Source organism: Bos indicus, chromosome 4, assembly GCF_029378745.1.
Source record: "Bos indicus isolate NIAB-ARS_2022 breed Sahiwal x Tharparkar chromosome 4, NIAB-ARS_B.indTharparkar_mat_pri_1.0, whole genome shotgun sequence".
NCBI classification, from domain to species: Eukaryota; Metazoa; Chordata; class Mammalia; order Artiodactyla; family Bovidae; genus Bos; species Bos indicus.
This window is the reverse complement of record NC_091763.1, coordinates 38852987-38867481: the sequence shown is the minus strand read 5'-3', so window position 1 is coordinate 38867481 and position 14495 is coordinate 38852987. Positions and strand designations below refer to the sequence as shown.

At 35.0% G+C, this 14495-nt stretch overlaps 1 protein-coding gene across 8 annotated transcripts in view; it reads right to left on the bottom strand.

Annotated features, from left to right (window-relative positions):
* The window catches only part of CACNA2D1 (calcium voltage-gated channel auxiliary subunit alpha2delta 1), a 520469-nt gene that overhangs the window by 133492 nt on the left and 372482 nt on the right, over positions 1 to 14495 (bottom strand). For all 8 annotated transcript variants that reach the window (XM_070787669.1, XM_070787670.1, XM_070787671.1 and 5 more), the window contains exon 7: positions 12559 to 12690. In XM_070787669.1, the coding sequence (XP_070643770.1) occupies positions 12559 to 12690 (132 nt within the window). The remainder of the gene's footprint in view (positions 1 to 12558; positions 12691 to 14495) is intronic.

Below are 14495 nucleotides of genomic sequence, written 5' to 3'. Positions count from 1 at the left end.
TCCTCTTCTCCTTGAACACACTTAGACATGTAACTCTTGGGAAAATTCCCAATAATACTTCATATGATGTACGTCTCTCAATGTATTTTGCCCTTTATTGAGAAATGATGAAAATTATGTAGAACTTTTCTGAGAATCATGTTTATTAGCTGACTAAGATAACTTGGCCAATTAAGATTTGTCAAAAATATATATTACTGAGCCTCTCCTTGACTGTGAAATGGCTTTCTTATTAGCACCTATATCAGAAAATTATTTATTCATTTAAAATAACTAATCACATTTATAAGAAACAGCTAAGTTTAAATATAGCACTGCCCCAACAATATGTACTGATATAGTATGCAACTGAAATGGCAAGTTTAATTATTCCCATTAACATCTGCAGAAACTTAGAGTTAGTGAGATAAATTATGACTTTTTTTCTGTTTGTGGTAGTGCTAGAATTAATTCAGCAACAAGCACACAGGCAGACATTTCAGTTCACATTCAACTATTACATAATTCCTCAAGTCTGGGTCTTTGTAATAACTTCAAATTTATCTCATTCTTCTTTCAGTAAAATCCTGGGCTGGTTGTACATTTATTCCCTCTTAACTCCAAATTCACTCTTTTATCTTGTATTATGAAAATGTCTCCTGGTCCCTTAAATATTTTTCTTTTACCTAACAAGGACAATTTAAGCTTTCTCAGCAGATGATGAAAACAGACATTGTGAGAAAGGGTTTCTACATCCTGGTCTGGTTTGTTTGCTCTGGCAGTAAGTGCAGCTTTCCTGGTGTGGCTCTGGCAGTACATATCCTCCAGAGCTCATGCACAGCTTCTCTAGAACAAGGCTTATGGATTGCTGTCTGGCTCTCCAGCAGTACCCTCAGGTATTTTTTGTGGAGCGCCTCTGATGAGACACCTGCAACTCCGAGGGTGAAATTCCAGCAAACTCTGTGACACTGCAGTACCTTCTCTGCCATTTGGTGGGCCAGAACCATGTTCTCTGTAAAAGGATCTGCATCTCAATCCAGGGGCACTTGGGGACCAAAGTCTCTTCCTTTGGTTACCTATTTCTGCTCTACGGGTGGTAGTTACACAATATTGTATCTGGAATTCCTGTATTATTTAGACTTATCCCTACTTCTAGCTAATTCCTCTTTAATCCCTGCCAAAGTTAATAATTCTTTATTAAAAAATTAACTAGCCCTGTTTAAAATGTTGTATTATCTCTTTTCTGATTCAGACTGATACAAATATTTTCGTGAGAGGAGAACTGGGATTGGTTACCACTGACAATAAAAGTGATCACCATGAGTTGAAAGTGATCAACCAGTGTATTTGAAAATGGTTAAAAAAACAGGAATTTGAAAGTCACATTTAAATTAGATTTCTGCCATAGGTGTACGTATGTCCCCTATGGCTGATTCATGTTGATGTTTAACAGAAAACAACAAAATTCTGTAAAGCAATTATCCTTAAATTATAAACTAAATTAATTTAAAAAATTAAATTTCTGAACTCTTTACAGAGTAAATTCACCTAGGATTTCTGGTTTTGGTATAACTGCTAATTGAAATGAACTGACATTTATTAATATGTTCCATAAAATTATTTCTTTAAAGACAGAAAAAAGGGTCATAATTTACAATAGGAGTCAGACATTAAATTGTAACATGTTTTATAACTTTAGATGGCTTCTATTTAAAAGTATTAATATTGTTCCCATAGAAGTCTGCAGAGATATTTACCAGAGGGAAATAACCATTAGTTATTTTAAGATGTTTACATTATGTTAAAATTAAATAATGTACTTTCTTCTGTGATACTAATTAGTTGATTATAAAATCCCATTGTGGTACTTATATGGTACATTATTTATATAGGCTCAGAAAGAAGGAAGGTCAAATAATAAAAAAAAAAAAAAAGATAATAACCATACATTGCAATTCCCTAGAATAATCAGTTTCATAATGAGGTTCAATGAACACTGCGTAAAAGAAAATCAGAGTTTCTACAAACCTTGGAAAAAGTGAAATGTTGCTCATTTTAAAAGTCCTTTCTGCTTTCCAATAAGATTTTGGAATGGCAGGAGAAAGAAGTAGAAATGAAAGCCTACAATGTGGGCATCTCATTTCTGAAGGCCATCATTAATGGTGATAATGATCACTTGTTTTTTTATCCTGATAAAAAATGAACTGTGGGTGTATCTTTGACTAAATCTACCTGATGGCATTTCTGCCTTTTTTTTTTTTTTTTGGCATTTCTGCTTTACAAGACATTTGGGGTGTGCTATGTCAGTGATCAAACCATTGATTTGAAGTGTTTACCTATATGTTAACTCAGAATACTGAAATATTCTTGAGAAAGTATGCACACTGTTGAGCCATTTTCTAGTAAATATGCTTAAAAATAAGAGTATGAGTTTTTCATTTCTGCTAGGAAGTAATAAAGTACAAAATGATGAACTGAGGGCTGATTCTCTGGTAAAAACACCGTTTTGAATGACATTTAATTGCATGTTCAATTAACAAGTTAAAATGCATTTTTAAAATTCAAAAAGACTTCATATTTTTAGTCTCATGGAAAGACAAAAAAAGTAAGTTTTCTCATACTAAAAAATGCCTGTAAAAGCCAACTGTCATTCTATTGCTTGGATCTCTTTCTCTTTCTCTCTGTCACACATACACACAGAGTTTACCTGCAATTACTTACATCGCCATGCTTTTTTTTTAAAGGGCATATGCAAATAAATTCTGAAGAAGGATAAAATTTGATAGCTGTTGTAATCTAGATTAAAAAAACAAGTTCTCTGAGAGAGCAAAACAAAGACAGACTGCTCTGGGGAAAGCCAAATGTATTCTATTTGGAATTATGGATAAGTTGTATATGACTAGAAATGGGGCTCTGGGATCAAAGCATATAGGGATATGAACAATGGGGCAGGTTGGAGAAAATAAAACCAAATAAATACTAAAGGGGGGGAAAACAATTTGGAGTACATGGAGGTTTAACTGTACTGCTGCTGCTACTGCTAAGTCGATTCAGTCGTGTCTGACTGTGCGACCCCATAAATGGCAGCCCACCAGGCTCCCCCGTTCCTGGGATTCTCCAGGCAAGAACACTGGAGTGGGTTGCCATTTCCTTCTCCAATGCATGAGAGTGAAAAGTGAAAGTGAAGTCGCTCAGTCATGTCCAACTCCTTGCGACCCCATGGACTGCAGCCTACCAGGCTCCTCCATCCATGGGATTTTCCAGGCAAGAGTACTAGAATGGGGTGCCACTGTAAAACTCAAAATGTAGATTAGGTTAGATTCTTGGGATGGCCTGAAGCCACATTAAGTGAGCCAGATGTCATTAAGTAAACAATCCCAGACAGTTGCATTTTACTAGAGAAGTAATAATCTAAGTTAACTCCAGATAACTTTTTAATAAATGTACTAGATGTCTCTTTGCATTGCATGTTAATGTGTTTAAGACATTTCCTGTCTCATCTACCTATGAGCTTCTTCAGAGCAAAATTCTCTCCTATTGGTACCTGAATCCTTAGGAACCTCAGTTCCTTCAGAAACAGCAGTTTTGCTAGTTTATGTTTTCCTCCTTCCAACTTACACTTGAGTATATTGACATATTTAATCAAATTCTTTTTAGATTTTAATATTGTTTCTAAGAAATTAGACTTGATGTTCAATGATAGTATTGTATTGGTCTGAGAGTGCCTTTGACGTCTGTATGGTCATATGTCCAGAACACTTCTCTAATTTAGGTAAATAAACATTGGAAATTCATACAGCTATAAGGTATTACAGCCAAGGATAAATCATAAGTTTTAAAAATTAAAGCACATGTTACAAAGCAAAATGCTGGTAATTCTGCATATATCAGACAGCCCATGTAAAACATTTCCATTTAACAAGGGTTATTTGTCAGCAGAAGTAGCAGATAACAAGGACAAGCTGTGAGATTAAATGAAATATTCAATAAAGTAAATGGTACACAAAGACTTAATCATTTAGATGATCCATATGTTATTATTAGCTCTAGTGCAAAAACAAACTTGCACACAACAAGTTCTATTAAGTAAAACATGAAGAGAATTTTACTGGAAAATAATTTCACATGTATGCTAGACAGAGAAAAACTGAACTCTGACAGAGAAAAAAGTTTCTACTTTTGTAAGCAAATAAATCCAGTTAGGTGATAATAGTGATACAAAAGTAAATTGTGATTCTATAGGGACAAGATTATCATTTTTATAACTCAATAATCTTTTTAGAAAATGGGGCTAAAGGATGTATTTCTTACAAATTTTATATTCAGTGTATCTGAGAGAAGTGCTTAAAAAGTTGTCTAAATTTTGACAAAAGAGTTTTAAATTTTTCTTAATAAATATACTGAACACAACAAGAGCTGCACATCAAAGATGGTTCTATGTATCTAAAAATGGATAGCAAATTTAGCAATGTATCAAAGAAAAAGGAATAAAATGAGCTACTTTAGAACTTAAAAAGAGCTAAAGATTTTTAACGATACTTATGCACATATTTTGGAGAAGGTGATGGCACCCCACTCCAGTACTCTTGCCTAGAAAATCCCATGGATGAAGGAGCCTGGTGCGCTACAGTCCATGGGGTCTCGAAGAGTCGGGCACAACTGAGCGACTTTACTTTCACTTTTCACTTTCATGCATTGGAGAAGGAAATGGCAAGCCACTCCAGTGTTCTTGCCTGGAGAATCCCACGGACGGGGGAGCCTGGTGGGCTGCCGTCTATAGAGTCGCACAGGGTCGGACACGACTGAAGTGACTTAGCAGCAGCAGCAGCATGCACATATTTAGGGCTTCCAGCTGGTAATAGTGGTAAAGAACCTGCCTGCCCATGCAGGAGACCTAAGAGAGGAAGTTTAATTTTTCCTGGGTCTGGAAGATCCCCTGGAGGAGGAAATGGCAACCCACTCCAGTATTCTTGCCTGGAGAATCCCCTGGACTGAGGAGCCTGGTGGGCTACAGTCCATGGGGTCGCAAAGAGCCGGACACGACTAAAGAGACTTAGCACAGACACAGACAGATGCAGACATTTTACATACAATTTTATCCTCCATCAAATTATGAGCACATTCCATTTTCATATCAGGATCTTACTTAACTGCTCTCATTTGTGAAATGACTGGACCCATAGTTGACTGTAAAGTTAACGACTCTTCCACCCTTATATGTGAAAAATAAGACAGATTCAGGTAAGAGATGGGGTCATATAAAAGGAAACAAAAATAAGGTTACAGAATTACCTCTATAAGTTGGGATCATGTGAGAATTTAAAAATATATTATTTTCTGTATATGTGTGTGCATTTATATATATATATATATGATGATTTTGCAAGTAATACAACTGATCAATGGTATACAGAAAAGCAAATTGTATAATTAACAATATAAACTGAAGGTAAACTATGACCATGAGACCACTAAACTCTGGCCAATGTTGCTTAAGAGGAAAGGTTTTGTGTGATTTCCAGAAAGTGCCTTAAAAAGGGAATACTATTCTTTGTTCCTTAAGAAAAAAACACAAGTTAACAATGGTGGACACTGCAGAATATATACTCAGAGAATGTCAGAGAAATAGACAGGAGTGTAAACCCTTGTATGTGAGGCTTCCTTATCAGCCCTGGTCTCTGTAACTGATATTCTTTGACTGAGTAAGAAATAAACCTCTATAGTGTTGAAATCACCATTGTTTTGGATTTCCTGTAACTGGTAGCTAGTTTTATTCCTAACTGATGCTTGGACTCTAATCATTATTATTATAAAAAAGCAATAAGGTAATCATTTCAACTTAAAGTGTATTCATACAGCATTCAACAAATATAATTAAACATATTTACAGTTAAATTTCATATCCATTCACAAATATCAAAGTAAAAAAAAAATCAGGCTTTTTTTTTTTTTTTTTTAAGAAAACTGATCACTGAAAGCAGTTATTCTTTTATAAATACCTCAAAATGCTGAGGCTCCATTGCTATCATGTTTTCTTCAAATTAACCAGAAATCTAGCAAATGCTCCCTTTATAAATAACTAAAAAAGTATTCTTTGGACTGCTCTGTTGTCATCTGTTATTTGCTGTTTAAAACATTTTAAAGGTATTTTTCAAAAAGAGTCAAGCAGCTTAAGAATAACTGGCTATACACATGGCAAAAATATGTCCCTCTATATACTCTGCACACGGGTTCCTTTACATTGTATTTTAGCAAAATCCTAGCAGATCCAAGAACAAGGAAGTGTCTCCATAAGGAATATTTAATACTAATTCAACATATCTAGGTTCCTGTTTTGTAAACCCATGTTTTTGAAACAAATAAATGAAAGAGGATGAAGAAAGAACAAATGTTCAATAAGACATTTAATTAAATGATTAATCAAAAATGTAACATGAAGTTTGAGATTTAAGTTTTTTCCTTTCTTTATAAGTGCAACTAATTACCTAAAAAGAATAAGTGCTGTCTATATTGGCATTCTGACAAGCCAGTAACTCCTAATTACAGTCCTAATTATTGCAGTAATTGGTACAATTTCAAGAGACACTAATGGATGAAATGTGTTGTGTATACCTATAGTTTTTATGATGCATAAAAATTCAAACAGTTGATAGCTCTTGAGAGGAGTTTTAATAACAGTCAGGTTAATTTATATAAATCAATTAAGGGCTTCTAAAGGAAGTGAAGTGAAAGTCGCTAAATCATGTCTGCTTCTTTGCAACCCCATGGACTATAGACCATGGAATTCTTCAGGCCATAATATTGGAGTGGTAGTCTTTCCCTTCTCCAGGGGATCTTCCAAACCCAGGAATTGAGAAAGCAGTCATAAATTAAACTGATTGTCCAGTCAGCACATAGTCAACAAGATGTCATCAGATATGGGTTCCAGCTTCAACTCTGCCATGACATGCTGTATGACTAGGGCAAGTACCTCTAATTTACCCTACAAAACAAGGACTGTGGTGTAGCAAATGAGGTCTAAATGCATAAGTAAATAAAGGTAGTGCCTGCCTTGGAAATCACCTTCTTCAATCATCCCAAGCTACTGGTTAAGAAACAGGTTCAGAGATATGACTTAGCCATGAAAGTTTTAATATGAAATCAAGAACTCCTCTCAATACAATGATCCTCCTTCTATTATCACACAGCCTAACTATCTGCTAAGTTGGAGAGGAGAGAGGAGAAAAAGGAAAGGTGGAGAAGGAAGAGGAAAAGAAGGCGAAAAGGGGAAAAAAGAAGAAAAAGACATACAACAACCATTTTTATACCGTATTTCCATACATATCAACCAAAATTAGAAAACAGACAAATTACTGATATTCAATCTAAGGACAGATGTGAGAGGTCAAATCCACTCCCAGTCATATCAAACTGCTATCCAGAATTGGCTCTACAGAGGTGCCCTTATATTATGTCAGCTCTGGAGCCCTCTGTGTAGTGCCTCCATGCAGTTTAAATAACCTGAAAAATGGAAATCAGCAGAGTGGCTAATCATCACTGGCTTTTTCCTAAATGTCTTAGCAAATAAGAAGCACTTAATTTTTTTCTTCTCTTAATTCTACTTTATCCTTTTTGTTTAACAGTTCAAGTCTGAATATTTCCCCAAGGGTACCATGATATCAAGATATGGCAGTGAGACTTAAACACTGGCTATCAGGTTATATACCTGGTTAACCCACTCATACTATTAGCTCTGCTTTAAGCAGCATCTTAATATTTCACAAGAATACACTTTATTTTAGACCCTATATTGTGAGTTAGAGGACTCTAGTTTCTACAAACTCATTTACAATAATATGGCAAAAAGGCTTTAAAGGTAGCTTGTAGAATTAAAAAAAGAAGAAAAAACACAAATTCTGCATTTATATTAATACATGAAATAGATTCTTGGATCCTCACAATGCCATGAGGTAATAGGAAAGTTTATTTCTCATATTTTCTCATAAACTCAGTGCCGGAGAGATAGGATTAATAAATTTAGGAAAAGAAAATTAAGGACATCCAATTAAATATCAATTTTAATTAAAAAATATTTTTTAGAGTAAATACTAAATACTTTTTAAGAGTAAATATTTCTCAAACATCATATACTTACACTGAAAAGTCCTTTGTTATCTGAAACTGAAATTTAACTGGGCATTCTTGAGAAGTGACTTAACTAAGGTCATAGGTTAAAACCTACATCTCCTGACCAACTCCACCATGTGGAGTAACTGCAAGTACTTTTCATTATATTGTCTCATCGATCACAACTCTCAGGGGATAAATTGAAACATTTGTTGTTACTGTTGTTGTTCTTTAGTCACCAATTCATGTCTGACTTTCATGACCCCATGAGCTGTAGCCCACCAGGTTCCTCTATCCATGGGATTTCCCAGGCAAAATTACTGGAGTGGGTTGCCATTTCCTTCTCCAGGGGATCTCCCCAACCCAGGGATTGAACCTGTGTTCAACCCCTGCCTTCAAAGAAGGCGGGTTCTTTACCACAGAGCCACCTGGAAAGCCCCAAGATTTCAGTTTCCCAACCAGGGATCAAACCTGGGCTATCCAGTGGCTCAGTGTCCTAACCATTAGGCCATCAGGGAACTCTAAAATTGAAACATTAGTGCCCATATCTATTTTTAGATTTGATGAGTAAGGCTCAGAAAATTTAGAAGACCCATCTAGTTTCTCACAGTTAGTAGGGAGATCCTAGCCTGAGGTCCAAATCTTACCATGTAAAATCCAGTTAGGTAATATCTATTCTATTTCAACTCACAAGATAATTAACAATAATTAAAGGCTATTTTGACCTTCGTTTTAACAGACAGTAATCAGGGATGAGCTGTTTCACATTATTTTGTTCAGTATCAAAATGGAAAGACTAAAATCAGAGAGGAAAGTATGGCTTACTGCAAAATTTTTTTAAATCCTTTATTTTAAAAACTCTTTAAACCTGCAAGACATGTAAAATGTGTTGAAAGCATGCCTTAGCATACACAGAAATATAGAGGTCCACTTTTAGATTATAATAATGTCTTAGTGTCTTTGCTAAAGACATTTGATTCTATTAGAACATTATTATCATGAAGATCAACTCAGCCTTAAAAAAGACAAAAATCCTGCCATTCGTGACAATATCAATGAACTTGAGGGATATTACACTAAACAAAATAAGCAGGCACAGAAGGACAAGTACTATATGGTTAGGTAATTAGAATAGAAAAAGGAGTCCAAAATGGTGGTGGCTAAAAGAAAAAGAAAAAGAAAGGAAAAGCCTGCAAAAATGGAACAAAAGAAAATGCCAGGACCAGACTGAGAACCTCAGGTGAAACAAACAGCCTGGCTAGCCCAATTTACATAGGGCAGGCTCACGGGCAGGAGAAAAACCATATAAAAAGAGGAGCCAAGACTGAGCCCTCTCTTCTTTTGGGTCAACCACCCTCATGCCTCGGGGATGTACTTTCCTTTGCTTGCCAAATAAAACTGAGCTGTGACAGAGAGGTAACACTGGGTCCGTCATTTCAAATTTTTGCTGCAGTGAGACAGAACCGAGGAAACTACACTCGCCCCTGACAATATGATATCACTTACACGAGGAATCTAAAATAATCAAACTTATAGAAGGAAAGTAGAATGGTGGTTGCCAGGGGAAAGTACGAAGTGGGGAAATATCAGTTAAAGAGTACAAAGTTTCAGTTATACAAGACCAGTAAGCCCTAGAGATCTTCTGTTTAGCACAGAACCAGAAGATAACAATACAGTATAGAACACTTAAAATTTTGCTAAGAGGGTATATTGGGCTGTGTTCCACAGGCCTGCAGCTTTAAGGCTAAAGAGCCTGGAGATAGTGACAGAGACATCAAAGGTTTAAAAGACTGGGGGATCTTATGGGTCTGAAGCAAGGTCCTGAAGCAATACTCCACCATGTGTGGCTGCTGGTGGGCAGAAATATAGCCCACTCTTAGCTGGAAGTGGAGAGTGGGGAGGGAATGAGGGAAGGAAGGAGAGGAAGTTGCCAGTTATAGGGAGAATTGACACTGATCTCAGCTTAGCTCATAGGTTACCAGTGAAGGCAGCAGAGAGCATGCCCCTCACTGCTCTTTGATAAGCTATCAGGTATATAAAGCTGATATAAAGCTTAGAATAATCACAAGCTGGGGCTGGGAGCAAGTATGTAGGAATTTATTAATTAGGTTCTACCTGTTATTAAGAGTGAAGGTCAGTCAGGTGAACAGATTGTAGCTGAAGCAGGGACTAGATGAGTGGATATGGACAGAGAACAAGAGAATAGTCATCTTGGCTGCTGATTCCTCCGTCCATACAGGCTAGATCTTATATTAAGTGTTTCTATAACACAAAATATACTAATAAATAAGAGAGTAGGAGGAAACTTTTCCAGATGATAAATAGGTTGATGACACTGATTGTGGTGATGGTATCACCAACGTATACTTATCTCCAAATTCATCCAGTTACATATGTTAACTATGTACAGCTTTTCATATGTCAAAATTTTTTTTTAATAAAAGAGCACCTCAGCAACATACTCACTACATAGACTCAATGAAATTTCATTGAGTGTATTCCATAGCAATCAAGAGAGCCATTATGAGACTCTGAGATGATTTGTTGAGTCAAATCTTAAAAAACACAGAGTTATAGGAAAGCCCAGGGTTGCTTCCTCAACTAACATTCTGGGAGGACCATTTGGATTCAACTAAACTAAATCTTTATGGAGTTTTTCCAAGGTAAAAGTGGACAAATGTCAACATGTTAGGAAGTATATGATTAGGATTAAAAAAAAAAATTAAAGCCATAATCCCTCAATTAGCATTTAAAAGAAAATTTATTGGTGATTTATTAGTATGCTCTAAAGTTAACTACTTGTAAAAAGACTCATCTTGGAAAAACATACATAATAGGATCTATCTTTCCTCCTACCTCTTGACCCCAATGTTCTCTCTCCCTTTCTTATACAATCTTTCCTTCCATTCTCCTTCCTATTTCTCTCTTATAATAATGTGTGTTCTTTCTTTTGCAGCATTATCAACTTCCCTGTAGTTCTGGGCTCTAGGTTTCTCATTGTTACCATATTTTCTCTTACTTATCTTTTTCCTCCTATCCTCAGCTGCTCATAAATGGAATTTTGTATTGACTTAATACATTTTAAAGCTACATAATCCTGTAAGTTACTGATAAATATAAATAATTATATTTATGTATTAGTGTTATTGCATACTAATTATAATTATAAATGTACTTTGATAAGACCTGCCATAATATTAAGGTTTATTATATTGGGTTTACTATGTACATGAGCAATAAATACCTTTTTCTTTATATTACATATGAAAGTTTTCAAATTCCTGATATATGATATTGAACATACTAGTACTGTAACAGTATTTTAGGAGAAGTTTTGTATTATACTGAACAGCATTTCCAAGGAGAAAATTCATCTATTATAACGAGCTATGTGATATCTCCCCAACATCTGATATTAATGTTTACATTTTGGTGGTGCATGAATCTTTTTCAACAATGAAATACCAGTACGCCTTTCCTAGCCCACTGGATTTCTGCAAAAAGTCACTGTCAATGATCTTACTATCTGGCACTAATTGCAATAAGTTATATATCTTTACCTAATTTTAGAGCTATTTAGTTTGATGATGCCCACATACTTTATTAACAAAGACATACATTATCTAATTTCTATTTCACCCCCTTTTCACTGTTGTGACTTTTTATTGTTAACAACTCTAATGTTAAATGTTAAAAAAATGCAAGTCTAAATAAACTCTCATATATACTGTGCTTTTTAAAGCCTAATGACCTAGTATGTATCCCGTAACTCAGTCACACTTTGAGAAAGAAAATGCATTTGTGTTTGTCAGCTTGCTTGGAAAGGTGGAAAAGTTAAAAATACCAACAGACATTTCACTTAAAGTCTTTTCAATAGATTCTCAGTATGTACTAGTGATTAATCTTTCATTTTCATTATAAATTTATTTCCTCTTAAACTTTTATATAAGAATAAAGGACATTACACAAGGATTTATTCGTGTTAATTTGTAAAATATATTCCTCTTCTCATTTTAACAAATCCACATTCACTGATTAAAGAAAAGCATCAACGCCTTTCATATAAACACACAGACTTAAAATCTGGAAAGAGATCTTTCAATTAGTTTCTAAAATTTCTATTCAGGTCTCTAACGTGATTCACAACGTGGTCCATGTTATGCAGTTGGATTCTTAGAACTGTTTTAGGATTCATGACAACCTCCTGTTCCAGGTCCACAGATACCTGCTTACAGTCTCAATGGCAGCCCAGCCTGATTTCACATGACAATGGTTCCAGCTACTTCTCAGGTATTTTGACTTATAGTGATTTAGGTAGTTAAAGAGCCATGTAAGGAGAAGTGACTTTTCTTACAAAAGCCATGTGATAACCATCTTTTACCAAATAGGAGAAGGTAACAGAGTGTTGTCAAGAAAAACTAAGTCTAGTATTTACAGTTTTACTTGATACCTATTGAACCACTAAGTACTTACCTGGATAATATCGGGCCAGGCCTGTGGCACTGCCAAACACCTGCCACAATAATGAAGGATCTTCTTCTCGATTTTTCTTGAAAACTTCATCTAAGGCACTTGTCCAGTTGAGTTCATTTAATACAATTGTTGCTACCAAAAGTGAAAGAATGGAAAAATCAGTCAATTCAAATTTGTAATTAGTAACTGAGCCTGTTTTCATATATGTGCACAGTAATGTTATATATATTTTATTGCTTTATCTATAAAAGCACTCTGATCTGGTGGTAATCAGAAAGTTTAGACATGGAATAATTTCTTCAAACAAATGTTTATATGATGGTGGCCCTACTGACATTTAGGGGCTGGGTGACTTTTTTGTAGTGGGGGTTGTTTTGTGCTTTGTAGATGTTTACAAGCATCTCTGGCCTCTACACCCTAGATGTCAGTACCATGTTCCCAGTTGTGATATGCAAAACTGTTTTTAGATATCATCACATAAGCCCTGGGGAGCAAAATTACTTTCTGCTGAGAACCACTGTGATACACAAAATTTAAAACAGGCAATAGTCAAGCTCTGCTGGCTGAGAGGTGGTGGGAAGCATTTCTCCAATTGAGGCAGTTCTAAAGAAACCTATAGGGCACCTTAGGACACAGTTTGATGACTACTTTCCTCAACTATTGATGATTCTCTGTGATATACTAACATGGTTTGATCTGTTACTTGAGTTAAAAAAAAAATAGATGTCTGTCATTGAGAATAGCTTATTAACTATATTTCTGTAACAACAAAAATGCATACATGTTGATAAAGAAAAACTCATTCAGAGGCTTGACAACATCAATAATAGAAGTAGATGTAGCTGATACCTTATTACTAGCTTTATGAACAATAATTTTCTTTTTTCTGGTTAGTTCAACTAACAATTAGAGTGTGGTGCTAACAAGGGACAGGTCATTGATTTTGACACCTACTTATACTGACTAACTGATCCTGCATAGGTATCACAAACATATGCCAGTCATTATAATGAAAGAGGAACAATTATAATGTAGGCTATAACATGGGCTAAATATAATTAATGTTAATTGTGGCTAATAAATGTTAATTATGGCTCTCCATGATCATAGCATCCTATGTCTAACATGATAAAAGTTTAATCAGCTTAGAATATTATTTTCCCTTTACACAAAAAAGATGACATATGAGATAATCTAATTTTTCTTGGAGGGTCTTAATATATGTAAAATATGTACCATGCCCCCAGCAGATTAGCAGATTGGGAAATCTTGCCTTTGAGAATATATGTCCAAGCCTAAATAATGGACATTAGCTTGGGATAATGAGTAGAATTACTGCTTAACTTTTTTCCATTCATTTCTGTGACCACAGTAAGTAAAAGAAACAAATACAATCATGGTTAAAACATATGCAAGATGTTTTGAAGATAAAAGAACAAAGAGCTTCTTTCAAGAAAGACATACAGCATATGTATTTGTATTTTAAGGTTTTATCACTCACCCAAAAAATGAAAACAAGCATACTGCAAATTGTTCTGGGACCAGCATCCTAATGCATTTCTCATTATTGGAAACTAATGAGTTTCCCATCTTTATGGATGTGATTATCTTCAGAAAGATCAGTTGTGTGTGTAAATATTCATGAGTTGGGTCAGATCCATAGCACATCTGAGATACTAGTGAATTCAAATTCAAAAGCATGATCCAATGAACACTGAGTGACCAGTTATATGAAAATTTATATTCACATAGATAACCTAAACTGATACTCACTATCCATGAATATTTATGGTACTACACAAAATAGCACAGAAAAAGAGGGACATCCTCTTTTTTTTAAACATTCATGAATTATACAGTTATATTTTACTCAACAAAATAATCATGTTTATTTATATTCCAGATACTTAGAATAGATTGGGGATTAATGAAGTCTG